The following is a 13250-nucleotide window of genomic DNA, read 5'->3' as shown; positions in this document are numbered from 1 at the left end:
TACCCAGGGCATCTGCTGCCTCTCTGGACAAGCTGCACTCACGCCTTTCAGTCACGATCCCACGGCCTATGTCTCCTTTGCCATTTATGTCATCTCTAGCACATGTTCCTCAAACCTCCCTGCCCCATTCTGATTGCTTCTACATCTCCAGAAGATATGCCCCACCCAAGATGTAGCTAGCCTTCGCCACCTGGAGTTCATCTTCCTCTAAAACCAGCTCCTTGCGTTACTGTGAGTAGTATTACCTAGAGACCGATGCAATGTTCTAATAGAAGGAATGGTTCCTCCCTCAAATACCTTTCCATGTAATCCACCCCCTAGACCGCCTTTGGAAAACCACGTGGGAAGAACTATTTCCCACCCCCAACCTCGACGGGCGCAGTTCGAGGCTGGTCCCTGGAGCATGCGCAGTGATGTCTGACCCTCCCCACCCCTCCCTACACCCCACCCGGCTCCTGCATTAAGCCCCGGGTTCGCAGCAGCAGCCAGGATCGGGCACCCGGGGGCGGGCGGGTACAGTAGGGCCATGGCTGAGGGTGAGGACATGCAGACCTTCACTTCCATCATGGATGCACTAGTCCGCATCAGTGTGAGTTAAGGTGGGGTCAAGGGAAAGGGAGGGGATGTAGAGGGGTCGGGGTAACCCAGATCCTTGAACAGGTGGGGGTCCAGGAAGAATCTGGAACGTAGATGGGGACTAGTTAAGACAGAAATTAGTGGGAGGACGGAGATGCAGGTGTGCAGGGATCCTGGGGACAGCAGAGTGGTGAGTGCCTTAAAGACTCGCGTTGGCTGGGGTGGCAAGCGAAAAGCTGCCCGGACCCAGCGGGTAGGCTTGGGGTAGCGGCCAGCAGTGCACCAGGGCTATGAGAACGGGCATGTGTGAGCTTGGATGGTTTCCAAGAAACTGAAGACAGGTTGGGGGGAGAAATGATGAAAAAGCCTCCTCAGGGTGCAGTTCCCAATTTGGACCCCTCCCGACCCCCCACCCTACCGCTCCCCCCCCACCGCGAGCTGCCGTGCAGCCTGTGGTTGTCATGGTAACCCGTGCCCGTCTCTCCCAGAGGCGGTGCCAACCCTGCTCCCCCCACCACTTCCTTCCCCCTCCCTCCCTGTCCCTCCCTCCTTTGTGTCAGCTGCGCCCCTGACCGGGATGGCTGCGAAGAGAGGGACCAAGGTGAGGTGTGGGGGTGGGGAATAGCCTGAAGACCCCTCACCAAAAGGGGGAGGGATACTTCCGGTGGGGAGGGGGCAAGTAGGCGGGGCGCTCTTCCCCCCCTCCCCACCCCCAGATTGGGCAAAGGGTTCTAGCTGGCTGGAGTATAGGAGGCTAAGAGGAGTGGGATGATTTGGGGAGACTGGAAGAAACAGAAGTGAGGAATGGAGGATGGGTGCTGGGCGGGGAAAGGGGGGCACGGGTAGGGCCGCAGGCCGGTGCCCAGCCTGTTCGGAAAGCTAGCGCACCCTGGCAGCGGGGGAGCAGTCAAACGTCTGAGGGTTGCTAGAGAAATGGGCGGGGGACAGCGCCCAGCTATAGAATGGGTGGTGCCCTTGAAATCAGTGCGTGGAGCAGGCCGGTAATCCAGAGATGGAGGGATGGAGACAGGTGAGGAGGGAGGACCGGCTGCCAGTACTGCTGCTGCAGCGGGAGTGATGGGGGTGGGGCGCAACGCGGGGGGGGGGAGGGGGGAGGCCAGAGCTCCAACCATACCTTCCTGTTGGACCTTAAACTCTCCAAGAGGGGAGCAGAAGCCAGAGACCGAGCTGGGAAGGTGTGCCAACCAAGGCAGGTACTGAGCCAAAGCAGTAGGTAGCTTGTGCTCCCCTTCCTGGCAGCCAAGGGACCGGCTGAGATATGCCCAAGTGCCGTAGCTCTCACACAACCTCCTGGTCCCTCCACAGACAAGCATGAAGAATATGGAGAAGGAACTGCTGTGCCCAGTGTGCCAAGAGATGTACAAGCAGCCACTAGTGCTGCCTTGTACCCACAACGTATGCCAGGCCTGTGCCCGGGAGGTTTTGGGCCAGCAAGGGTACATAGGCCATGGTGGGGACCCCAGTTCGGAGCCCACTTCTCCTGCCTCCACCCCTTCCACCCGCAGCCCCCGACTCTCTCGGAGAACTCTCCCCAAGCCAGATCGCTTGGACCGGCTTCTTAAGTCAGGTGGGGCTGGGGCCTGTGGGATGGGGTGGGGATATAGGAAGATAGAACAGGGTCAGGGGCCTCTGTCTGTCCTTCCGGGGTGGAGCTACTTACTGGTTATCTGGATTCTAATAAGAGCTGAGCTCTGGTGCAATAAAATTCCACCTTTTAATTGAACAGATGTCATCCACCCACCCCCAAGCCAGATGTAACTCTCACCTCTACCTCCTGGGTCCATCCACAGGCTTTGGGACATACCCTGGGCGGAAGCGGGGTGCCTTGCACCCCCAGACAATCATATTCCCATGCCCAGCGTGCCAGGGAGATGTGGAGCTGGGGGAGAGGGGCCTTTCTGGGCTTTTCCGAAACCTGACCCTAGAGCGAGTGGTGGAGAGGTACCGCCAGAGTGTGAGCGTGGGAGGCGCCATCCTGTGCCAGCTGTGCAAGCCCCCACCACTAGAGGCCACCAAGGGCTGCACAGAGTGCCGAGCGACCTTCTGCAATGAATGCTTCAAGCTCTTCCACCCCTGGGGCACCCAGAAGGCCCAGCACGAGCCCACTCTGCCCACCCTCTCATTCCGCCCCAAGGTGAGCCAGTTCTTTGGGGGGGGGTGTCTGAGGTAGGAGGGGCGTGGTGGTGTTGAACCAGTGGTTGGAGGTTGCTGGCATTTGGGCTTTTCTAAGGATTGGTAGACAAGGTTGGGATTTTGTCTCTGTGTGTATGAGCACGCGTGCATATATATGTGTGTGTACGTATGTGTGTGAGACAGGGTCTTTTGTTTTGTTTTGTTTTCGAGACAGGGTTTCTCTGTGTAGCCTTGGCTGTCCTAGACTCACTCTGTAGACCAGGCTGGCCTCGAACTCACAGTGATCCACCTGCCTCTGCCTCCCGAGTGCTGGGATTAAAGGCGGGCACCACCACCACCCGGCAAGACGGGGTCTTAGAGCTGAAGAGATGGCCCTGTGATTAAGAGCTCTTCCAGAGAATCCTAATTTGTTTCCCTGTAATTCCAGCTCCAGGGCATACAACACCTCTGGCCACTTCAGGCATCTGCACTTATATGCACATTTCCATACAGAGACACACACACATAATTCAAAATAAAATATTAAGAAAAAAAAGACAGAGCCTTGCCATATAGCTCAGGCTAGCCTTGAACTCATGGCAATCCCCTTGCCTCGGTTTCCTGAGTACTGGGATTACAGACATGCACCATCAGGTCAGGGTGCCGAGCAGCCCCGGTCTCTAACAATCACTGAACAAATGATTTAACATCCGTGGGTCTCTCACCTCATTTGCCACATAGAGACAGGAGAGTTCTGCTCTGCAGCAGCCATAGCTGCAGGGCCAGTGAGAGGATCACAGATGTTTCTTGCCTAAAAAGTGTTATTTAGCCAAGGATGGCGGCACAGCCTGACTTCCCAGTACTGGAAAGGGTGAATAAAGAGACTTGGAAGTTGAAAGCCAGCCTGGGCTACACAGGAAAACTCTGTCTTTTGTTTGTTTGTTTGTTTGTTTGTTTTGTTTTTTAAGACAGGGTCTCTCTGTGTTAGCCTTGGCTGTCCTGGACTCACTTTGTAGACCAGGCTGGCCTCGAACTCACAGCGATCCTCCTGCCTCTGCCTCCCGAGTGCTGGGATTAAAGGCGTACGCCACCACGCCCGGCTGGAAAACTCTGTCTTTAAAAAAAAAAAAAAAGCTGGGTGTGTTGGCGCAAACCTTTAATCCCAGCACTCAGGAGGCAGAGGCAGGCGGATCGCTGTGAGTTCGAAGCCAGCCTGGTCTACAAAGAGAATCTAGGACAGCCAAGGCTACACCAAGGAACCCTGTCTTGAAAAAAGTTGTCTATATGCAGGACGTTATTCTAGGAATTGGGTATAATGATGAGTAAAGGTAAACTGTAGGATTAATTATCATCATTATTGTCCCCGCTGCACACATATGAAGTGGGTGAAGGGAGGGGCCACTGGGTGGCCCTATGGAGCATCACCAGCTGTTTCCACTTCCCTGACTGCTAGGGAGGGGCCACCAATTGTGGGTAGGTGAGCACCCTTACACCATTGGCTGACTGTTTCATTATCCTTTGCATTCTTTAGGGTCTGATGTGTCCAGACCACAAGGAAGAGGTGACCCACTACTGTAAGACGTGTCAACGGCTGGTGTGCCAACTCTGCAGGGTCCGGCGCACCCACAGTGGGCACAAGATCACACCAGTGCTCAATGCCTACCAGGCCCTCAAGGTAAAGGCTCCTGCTTGCTCAGCCCCGAGGCTGACACACACCGCCACACACCTCACGACTTGCTTCTTGCAGAGCCAGGATGATGCCCACCTCTTTCTTTGCCCTTAGGATAAGCTGACAAAGAGCCTGACATACATCCTGGGAAACCAGGACACGGTACAGACCCAGATTTGTGAACTGGAAGAGACCATCAGGCACACTGAGGTGAGGAAGGGCATGGACGTGTGCCTTGGATCCTGCTTGGATGGGCATGCCCCTGTTGCCTTGCTGCCAGCTCAGAGCCCTCGGGAGGAGAGTCTGTGTGGGTGGAGGCTCTGGTTAAACTCAATTGGCAAGGACACCAGTAGGCTGGGTTAGGCTGGAGCTGGGGCTGCAGGGTGGGTGGGAGCGCTGGAGCTGGGGCTACGGAGCTCAAATGTGCTTAGTTAGGTTCAGCACAGCATGGATACAACCCCGAAGCCAGGGGAAGGGTACAAACAGCTTCTTCTAGGTTGTCTAAATTAGCTGGCATGGGAATGATGGTATCACTAGTGTAGTCCAAAAGTAGATCTAAGTGCAGTCGTGGCCTTTCTTATTCGACTGAGACATTAAGAGATAAAGACTAGCCGGGCAGTGGGGGCGCACGCCTTTAATCCCAGCACTCGGGGAGGCAGAGCCGGGTGGATTGATGTGAGTTCGAGGCCAGCCTGGTCTACAAGTGAGTCCAGGACAGCCAATTCTACATAGAGAAACCCTGTCGAGAAAGAGAGAGAGAGAGAGGAGAGAGAGAGAGAGAGACAGACAGACAGACAGACAGACAGACAGAGACAGAGACAGAGACAGAGGGACAGAGGGACAGAGGGACAGAGGGACAGAGACAGAGACAGACAGAGAGACAGAGACAGACAGAGACAGAGAGACAGAGAAACACAGACAGAGAGAGAGACAGAGAGACAGACTAAAAAAGCTAAGACAGAACATGGCCAATTAGTATAGTGGTGATTTCAAGTTGCAATCACTTAGGGACCAGTAGGTTCAGAAAAGGCCGTTTCCTGCATTTTCTGACATGTAACAGGATATATAAGGACAGTCCTGTTTGCCAGATATTGGTAATTGAAGCTGCAATGTACCCAACTAACCAACTATTTAAAATAGCTCTTATCTTCTGCTAACTTTCAGCCTTTCCCCGTTTGTCTCTTAACAACATGGCTAGGATTTACTACCCCAGCCCATATACTCCATTTATACCATCATTTCTTCACAAATTCATAGATCTGGAGTTGACAGCAAAGCTCAGTGGTGGAGCACAGGCATCTTTATCATAAAAGGCAGACGGGGCTGGAGAGATGGTTCAGTGGTGAAGAGCACTGACTGCTCTTGCAGAAGACCTGGGTTCAATTCCCAGCATCCACATGGCAGCTCATGGCCACCTAGAATTCCAGCTCCAGGAGAGCTGATACCTTCCTCTGGCCTTCAAGGGCTTTTGCACACATGCGGTGCATATAAACTCACACACACACACACACACACACACACTCATGCAGGCAAACACACGCAGAGATAAATAAAGTAAATATTTTCAAATAAAAAATGTTGAAAGAGTGGGTATAACTGCTGCTGCACTAGTAGGTCAAGGTCCAAGGTCTCCATGACAATAAAGCCCCAAACTGGCAAAACATTTTAAGTTAAAGGAGTAACTGCATTATTTTAATTTTTAAAAATTGGATCATGTGCGCGCATGCGCGCGTGTGTGCGCATGTGTGTGTGTGTGCGCACGCGTGTGAGGTGATGCCATGTGGTGAGGCGTGGGGTGCCCGTAGAGTCCCAGGGCATTGGAGCCCCTGGAGCAGCTGTTACAGATGGCTCAGCTACCTTGCATGGATGCTAGGAATTGAATTCAGCCCTTGCCCGGTGCTCACTCGCTCTTAACCACTGAGCTTCTCTCCAGCATCTGAATTATTCTTTTAAAAAATTAATCAAGATTTTAAGCTGGACACGGTGGCTTACACTGTGATCCCAGAACTGGGGACATTGAAGCAGGCAGTCTCTCTCCACTACAAAGCAAGTGCAAGGTCCTCCTGGGCTACATGAAAACCTGTCTTTTATAGAGATCCCCAAGTAAAGTCTGGAAAGATAGATCAGTGGTTAGGGACACTGGCTGCTCTTTCAGACAACCCAGATTCAATTCCCAGCGCCCACATGGTGGCTCACAACCGTCTGTAGTTCCTGGGTATCTGATGCCCTCTTCTGGTCTCCACGGGTACTAGGCATACACTTGGTGCACATACATACATTCATTCATACATACATACATACATACATACATACATACATACATACAAAACACCCTTTTACATAAAATAATAAAAAATACTTTATTTTTCAAGACAGGGTTTCTCAGTGTAACCTTGGCTGTCCTGGACTCGCTCTGTAGACTAGGCTGGCCTTAAACCCAGAGAGATCCACCTGCCTCTGCCTCCCAAGTGCTGGGATTAAAAGCGTGTGCCACTATGCCCGGCAATAGAAAAATACTTTTAAGGGGGTTGAAGAGATGGCTTAGGGGTTAAGAGCACTAGCTGTTCCTCCAGAGGTCCTGAGTTCAATTCCCAGCAACCACATCATGGCTCACAACCATCTATAATGTAATTGTATGGGCTCTTCTGGCCTGCAGATGTACTTACAGACAGAACACACACACACACACACACGCAGACACACACACACATTAAATAAATCTTTAAAAAAAACTTTTAGAAAGATCCCCAAGTAGGTATAAAATTAATAGGACTTTTGTACTTTTCTCCTATATTAATTTGATTTCCTAGATCAAGCCAAAAGCCTAGTAAATTGTCTCTCTCGCCTACAGTTATCTTTTCTTTTCTTTTTTTTTAAAGATTTTATTTATTTATTATTATATATACAGTGTTCTGCCTGCATGTACACAGGCAGGCTAGAAGAGGGCACCAGATCACATTGTAGATGGCTGTGAGCCACCATGTGGTTGCTGGGAATTGAACTCAGGACCTCTGGAAGAGCAGTCAGTTCTCTTAACCTCTGAGCCATCTCTCCAGCCCCTCGCCTACAGTTATGATGTGAGTGTCCAGGAAAGTTAGAATAAATGGTCTGGAGGTGACTGGACCGACTGTATCTGTGGTGTAGGTGCCTGGCCGGTCATGACCCCAATGAGATGGATAGTGTAGTATAGCATCCTAGCACAAGTACTGCTTCCAGGAAGACAGGAAGTCACTTATCCTTCGGATGTTGCTTCTTGGACAGGTGAGTGGTCAGCAGGCGAAGGAGGAGGTGTCCCAGCTGGTTCGGGGACTAGGGGCTGTGCTGGAAGAGAAGCGGGCCTCACTGCTCCAGGCCATTGAAGAGTGTCAGCAGGAGCGGTTGTCCCGCCTCAGCGCCCAGATCCATGAGCACCAGAGCCTGCTGGATGGCTCGGGTTTGGTGGGTTATGCCCAGGAAGTCCTTAAGGAAACAGACCAGCCTTGCTTTGTGCAAGCAGCCAAACAGCTGCATAACAGGTACTGAGGGACCAGCACAGGGGTTCAGGCTCCAGGGAGGTGGGCACTGTGGGTGTAGCTAGTGGCTAGGAGCTAGGACCCTAGCTAGAATACCCAGGTGGGGAGAGCTGGAGAGCATCACGTGGCCAAACCGATGCTAGCATCTCCTGAGGAGTCAGTTCGCCTGAAGCGGTGGCCGAAGCTCTAGGGAGAGGCAGGGCAGGATCCCGGGGAGGGGTTGCTGCCCACCTGGCTATGTCTGACCCTTGCCTGTCCTCTTCCAGGATTGCCCGAGCCACTGAGGCCCTCCAGACGTTCCGGCCAGCTGCCAGCTGCTCCTTCCGCCATTACCAGCTGGATGTGGGCCGCGAGATGAAGCTGCTGACAGAACTTAGCTTCCTGCGAGGTAAGGAGCCAGCCAGGCCCGTGTCCGACCAGAGCCGCATCTTCCCCGTCCCCACAGCAGCGGACCCGGGGGGCAGTGCCCACCAGGGACCTCCCGGCCTCCTGCCTGGCCTGGCCAGCCGCTCCTACCCAGCCAACCCCCCCGCCACACCATCCTACCGCGCTCAGCGCTGCTTCTCCCTCTCTCTTTATAGGCTGTGGCCACCGCGGACTCTGCTCCGGAGCACCCCAGGCAAGTCAGCAGCCCTGCCCTGGGGGCCCTGCCACCCGCCGGGCCCCCTCCCTACTCCCTTCCCTGTGCTCCCACACAGCTTGGCCACCCACATATTGCTTCCTTCTCTCCTACTGTACCCTGAATTCTTGGTCCCTCCCACTTGACAAATGTCCTGTCACTCTTCTGCCTCCTTTCGGCTATTGCGTAATCCTGGTCCTTCTGACCTTTGCTATCCTGACCCTTGCCCTCTGTGGCCTTTCACTGTCTTCCTCCTGACCTACATGCACAGCCCTCCTGTCAGGCTTGCTCTTCTCTGCTGCCTCCCTGCTTGTCTTGCTGACCCTGGCATATCCATCCCAACCCTCACGCCTCCCTTCCTGCTCAGGGCTCTCTTGCCTGGGTTCCCGTGGCCTTTGCCTGCCTCGTTCGTTCTGGGGCTCCTCTTAGCTCAGAGCCTCTAAGCTGTCAGAGCTCTCAGAACTCATTTGGTCATGATGCTGTCGTTTGACTGAAGAGAGGGGAAGTGGCTTTTTACTTCAGGCCAAACTAGGGTAGTGGCAAAGTAGGACCAGAGTTCAGACCCTTGCCTTCTCCTCCGCCCAGCTCTCGCCCGCTTCTTTCTCCTGTGGGTCCTGCCCCCCCCCCCCACCCAGTGCCTAGGAGACTCCTTCCCCCCAGCTCCCTCACCCACACTCACCCCCCGGCTCCCGCTGCTTCCTGCCCCTGCCTGCCCTACTCCCCATGCCAGGCTGGTGGCCAGGCCTTGATTGACCCCTGCTGTCTCTTCCAACAGTGCCTGAGGCTCCCGTCATCGACACCCAGCGCACTTTTGCCTACGATCAAATCTTCCTGTGCTGGCGGCTGCCCCCTCACTCGCCACCTGCCTGGCACTACACTGTTGAGTTCCGGCGCACAGATGTCCCTGCCCAGCCAGGCCCTACACGATGGCAGCGACGGGAGGAGGTGAGGGGCACCAGCGCCCTTCTTGAGAACCCTGACACGGGCTCTGTGTACGTACTGCGCGTCCGTGGCTGCAACAAGGCTGGTTATGGAGAGTACAGTGAAGATGTGCACCTCCACACACCTCCAGCACCCGGTGAGCACACAGACAGGTGGCTTCATGGGATGAACATTAGACGTACACGCGGAGGGTACACGTGGGCACTGGAAAAGCACCACCAGGCCCGGCCAGTGGTTTGATAATTAAACCATTATAAGATGGTGCATGTAAAGCCAGGTGTGGTGGCGCACGCCTTTAATCCCAGCACTTGGGAGGCAGAGGCAGGTGGATCTCTATGAGTTCAAGGCCAACCTGGTCTACAAAAAGCGAGTCCAGGACAGCCAAGGCTACACAGAGAAACCCTGTCTAGAAAAACAAAACAAAACAAAAGATGGTGCATGGAAAGACTTATTTAGCTTCTGACTCGGTAAGGGCTCAGCCAGTGTTAGAGAGGTGGCTTGCCGAGTGTGCTCAGCACTCCAGTAAAGGGCAAAAAAAGGCAGGGCTGGGTTTAGGGGTCGGGTAGCATGCACCAGGCCGGTGTTAGGAATGTGACCAGATAAAACAGGACAGTAGTGGAGATGGTCCACAGGGCAAGTCATGGAGAATGGATTGCAGAAACATTGAGTCAACCAGAGATGGGACACTTTTCTCTGCCTGCTGCATCTATTCCTGGCATCCTATGGCTCTCTGGGATGCCCCTTTCCTCCCTATGTCTCCGTTTCAGTGTCCTATGCCCCCTTCCCCTGGGCCCCTGCCACTTCCTAGTGACTGAACCCCTTGGTAATTTGTTCCCTGTGCCCAGAAATTCCCAGTGTCTGTACTGGTACCCCACAACCCCCCAGTGCCAGTGTGCGTTCCTGAAACCCTTCCTTCTGTCTTAACCTCCTGCTTCTAGTCCTGCACTTCTTCCTTGATGGCCGCTGGGGTGCAAGCCGAGAGCGGCTAGCCATCAGCAAGGACCAGCGAGCGGTGCGGAGTATTCCGGGCCTTCCCTTGCTGCTGGCCGCTGAGCGGCTGCTCACAGGCTGCCACCTGAGTGTGGACGTGGTCCTGGGTGATGTGGCTGTGACCCAGGGCCGCAGCTACTGGGCCTGTGCCGTAGACCCTGCTTCCTACTTGGTCAAGGTGGGCGTCGGGCTGGAGAGCAAGCTTCAGGAAAGCTTCCAGGGTGCCCCGGATGTGATCAGCCCCAGGTCAGGCCCTTCTGCAAGGGGGTGGGGTGGGGGTGGGGACTCAAGCCCTGGGGGAGGAGCTGGGCTTGGCAAGGGGGGTGAGGGGGAACAGAGACCTGCCTAGGTGGGGGCTGGGGAGGGGCAAGAACAAGCAGCCTGGAAGCCAGACTGGCAGGCTTGTGTGTGGAAGAGACGTGGGCTCAACCGAAGGGATCTTGAGGACTGGTTTTCAGAGTGTATGGCTGGGGAAAGGGTTGACAGAAGGCAGGGCATTACCTCTTTCTTCCATCTGTCACTCAGGACCAGTCTAAGCTGTCCTGTCTAAGCTGCCATGCCCTTTCCCCCAGCACCTTAGTTCTATGAAGTGTTCTCCCCGAGCCCCACCTCTTTCTCCACACCTCCAGGTTCTCCCCTTCTTACATCTCCTTGCGTCCGATGTCACTTCTCTCCTGAGTCCTCCATCCTTCAGCATCCCATCTCCTCAAAATGCCTTCTCCCCAACACAAAGTCCCCTTGGAACTGTGCTGTCCCCACTCCTATATCCCTTAAACGTCCTGAGGCCAAGCCACGTCATCTCTCTTCTAAAGCCATCACCTGCCATCCAGGCTCCGCCCCTTCCCCCCACCCCCCGCCACCCACCACATCTTAATCACTGTGCTGTCATCCTTCCAACATCCCCAGCTGTCAAAACTGTATCCCTAACCTGATCCCCCTAGCACCACCACTCTCAGCACCTTCTATCCTGATGGGTGGCAGGGACCCACGTTTCTTCAGTGTGCTGTAGTAGCTAGCACCCTGTCTCTCCTTCCCCACAATGCCTTTCTTATGCACTTGCCTTTCCCTATTCCCTTCCTGCACAAACTAAAGCCTCAAGCCTTACACTCTAACCGCCAGGTCCTCAATATGTGTTCACCTTAATGTATGCAACCTCTTGTGCCCCAACACCCATCCTTCCAACATTTCAGCTCCTTTGACCTCCCCTTCCCCTCCCTTCCATTGCTCTCCTTCCCCTCCCTCGCCCCACCCAACTTCTCCCTTCTGAATCCCTGCTCCTTACAGATATGACCCGGACAGCGGGCACGACAGTGGTGCTGAGGATGCTACGGTAGAGGCCCTGCCACCCTTTGCTTTCCTGACCATTGGCATGGGCAAGATCCTGCTGGGTTCCGGAGCGAATTCAAATGCAGGGCTGACAGGGAGGGATGGCCCAGCAGCCAGCTGCACAGTGCCCCTGCCACCCCGCCTGGGCATCTGCTTGGACTACGAGCGAGGCCGGGTTTCCTTCTTGGATGCTGTGTCCTTCCGTGGGCTCCTAGAGTGCCCCCTGGACTGCTCGGGGCCTGTGTGCCCTGCCTTCTGCTTCATTGGGGGTGGCGCTGTACAGCTGCAGGAGCCGGTGGGCACCAAGCCTGAGAGGAAAGTCACCATTGGGGGCTTTGCCAAGATGGACTGAGCCTTTTCAGGCCCCCTTTCCAGAACCTAAGCTCTGCTCCCCAGGCCTCTGGGCAGCGGGTTGTTTACCCAGCAGCTTCTCCCTCTTCCTCCTAACCATGTGGTCCTGCCCTGCACCTTGCCAGCTGTGTCTTCCTAAGGCTTCCCTTGACTAAGGGATGCTCCCTGCTTACCTTCAGATGTCCTTCATTCTGTGTTACCTATTGGCCTAGGCCCCCAGGCCCACCAGGTCTCTGCCCCAGGCTCTGCCCTTGGCATCTTAGCCAAGGCATAGAAAGCCCCTATCCCATCCGTGCACTATATTCCCCCCCCCCCCCCAGAGGGCTATTGGGAGGGAGGATGCCTGGGAAGGTGGGTGTGATTGACAACACTGCCCTTAGCCTTACCAAGCCCCCTGCCCCCCATCGATGCTGAACTACATACAGCCTTGGCAGCCAGGCTTTAAGCCTCCCCAGTGAGAGGGAGAAGAACCTCTCCTCTTTTTTTGGGGGGTCCCTGTGCCCTCCAGCCGCATGTCTCTTCTGTCCCTCTTCTCCCTCTTGCATGCTTTACCAGTCCTGCACCCATGCCAACGTGCCAAGTCTCCCTTGGGAATCCAGCTGAGGCTGGTGTCCCCATTGGATTGAGCCAAGCTAGGCCTCTGGTGCCTACTATTGCCTCCTTGCAGTGGGCATTGCTAGGCCTGTGCTGAGCAACAGCTGTAACTTTCATGGTTTATAATCAATAAACTGTGACACCAGGCACATTTCTTTTTCCCTCCCGGAGTGTGACCATTCCTGATAATTTCCAGTGCCATGGCGTGGGAAAGGCACCTAAGGAAAGGAGGTCCCTAATTTAAGTGCATACAGCTTCCTGCTACACCCAAGGCCCAGGCTCCACTTGCTATCACCACCAGGGGGCGCAGCGCTGACTGCTAACACAGCACTCCACCTCGGGCATCTGGACCCTGCCGGGATATAGCTGAGGGTGTGGCGTGGTGTCTGGGCCCAAAGGGGGTCAGGGAACTAGAACCACTTCCCCATTCCCAGGGTGCCAGAGAGCCCACCCAGGGGCAGTGCGGGAGGGGCGGCTGAGGGCCAGGGCCTGGCGCCAGCAGCTCCCGGATCTGTCCCAGCCCTGCCTTATCATGGCT

At 54.9% G+C, this 13250-nt stretch overlaps 1 protein-coding gene across 5 annotated transcripts; it reads left to right on the top strand.

Annotated features, from left to right (window-relative positions):
• The first annotated feature begins 416 nt into the window (after positions 1-416).
• On the top strand, positions 417-12875 carry TRIM46 (tripartite motif containing 46). 5 transcript variants are annotated; one of them, XM_084769469.1, is made up of 10 exons: positions 417-589; positions 1903-2164; positions 2388-2731; positions 4241-4384; positions 4493-4588; positions 7640-7893; positions 8157-8278; positions 9285-9587; positions 10390-10687; positions 11726-12875. In XM_084769469.1, exons 1-10 carry the CDS (start codon positions 527-529, stop codon positions 12117-12119), a joined length of 2280 nt encoding a protein of 759 aa, XP_084625595.1. In that variant the 5' UTR covers positions 417-526; the 3' UTR covers positions 12120-12875. The 5 variants fall into 5 exon arrangements, with proteins under 5 accessions (XP_084625595.1, XP_084625597.1, XP_084625594.1 ...); XM_084769471.1 differs by having other exon boundaries at positions 527-599; XM_084769468.1 differs by lacking the exon at positions 417-589 and adding an exon at positions 1139-1177.
• The last annotated feature ends 375 nt before the right edge of the window (positions 12876-13250 follow it).

This window comes from Acomys minous (genome assembly GCF_964271855.1).
Source record: "Acomys minous genome assembly, chromosome: 19".
NCBI classification, from domain to species: Eukaryota; Metazoa; Chordata; class Mammalia; order Rodentia; family Muridae; genus Acomys; species Acomys minous.
This window is presented reverse-complemented; position numbering and strand designations above follow the sequence as displayed.

Coding starts and splice junctions, on each gene's coding strand:
- TRIM46 (XM_084769469.1), top strand. CDS start 527: ATGGCTGAGGGTGAGGACATGCAGACCTTCACTTCCATCATGGATGCA. Junction 2,732..4,240: donor CCCTCTCATTCCGCCCCAAG/GTGAGCCAGTTC, acceptor TGCATTCTTTAG/GGTCTGATGTGTCCAGACCA. Junction 4,385..4,492: donor ATGCCTACCAGGCCCTCAAG/GTAAAGGCTCCT, acceptor CTTTGCCCTTAG/GATAAGCTGACAAAGAGCCT.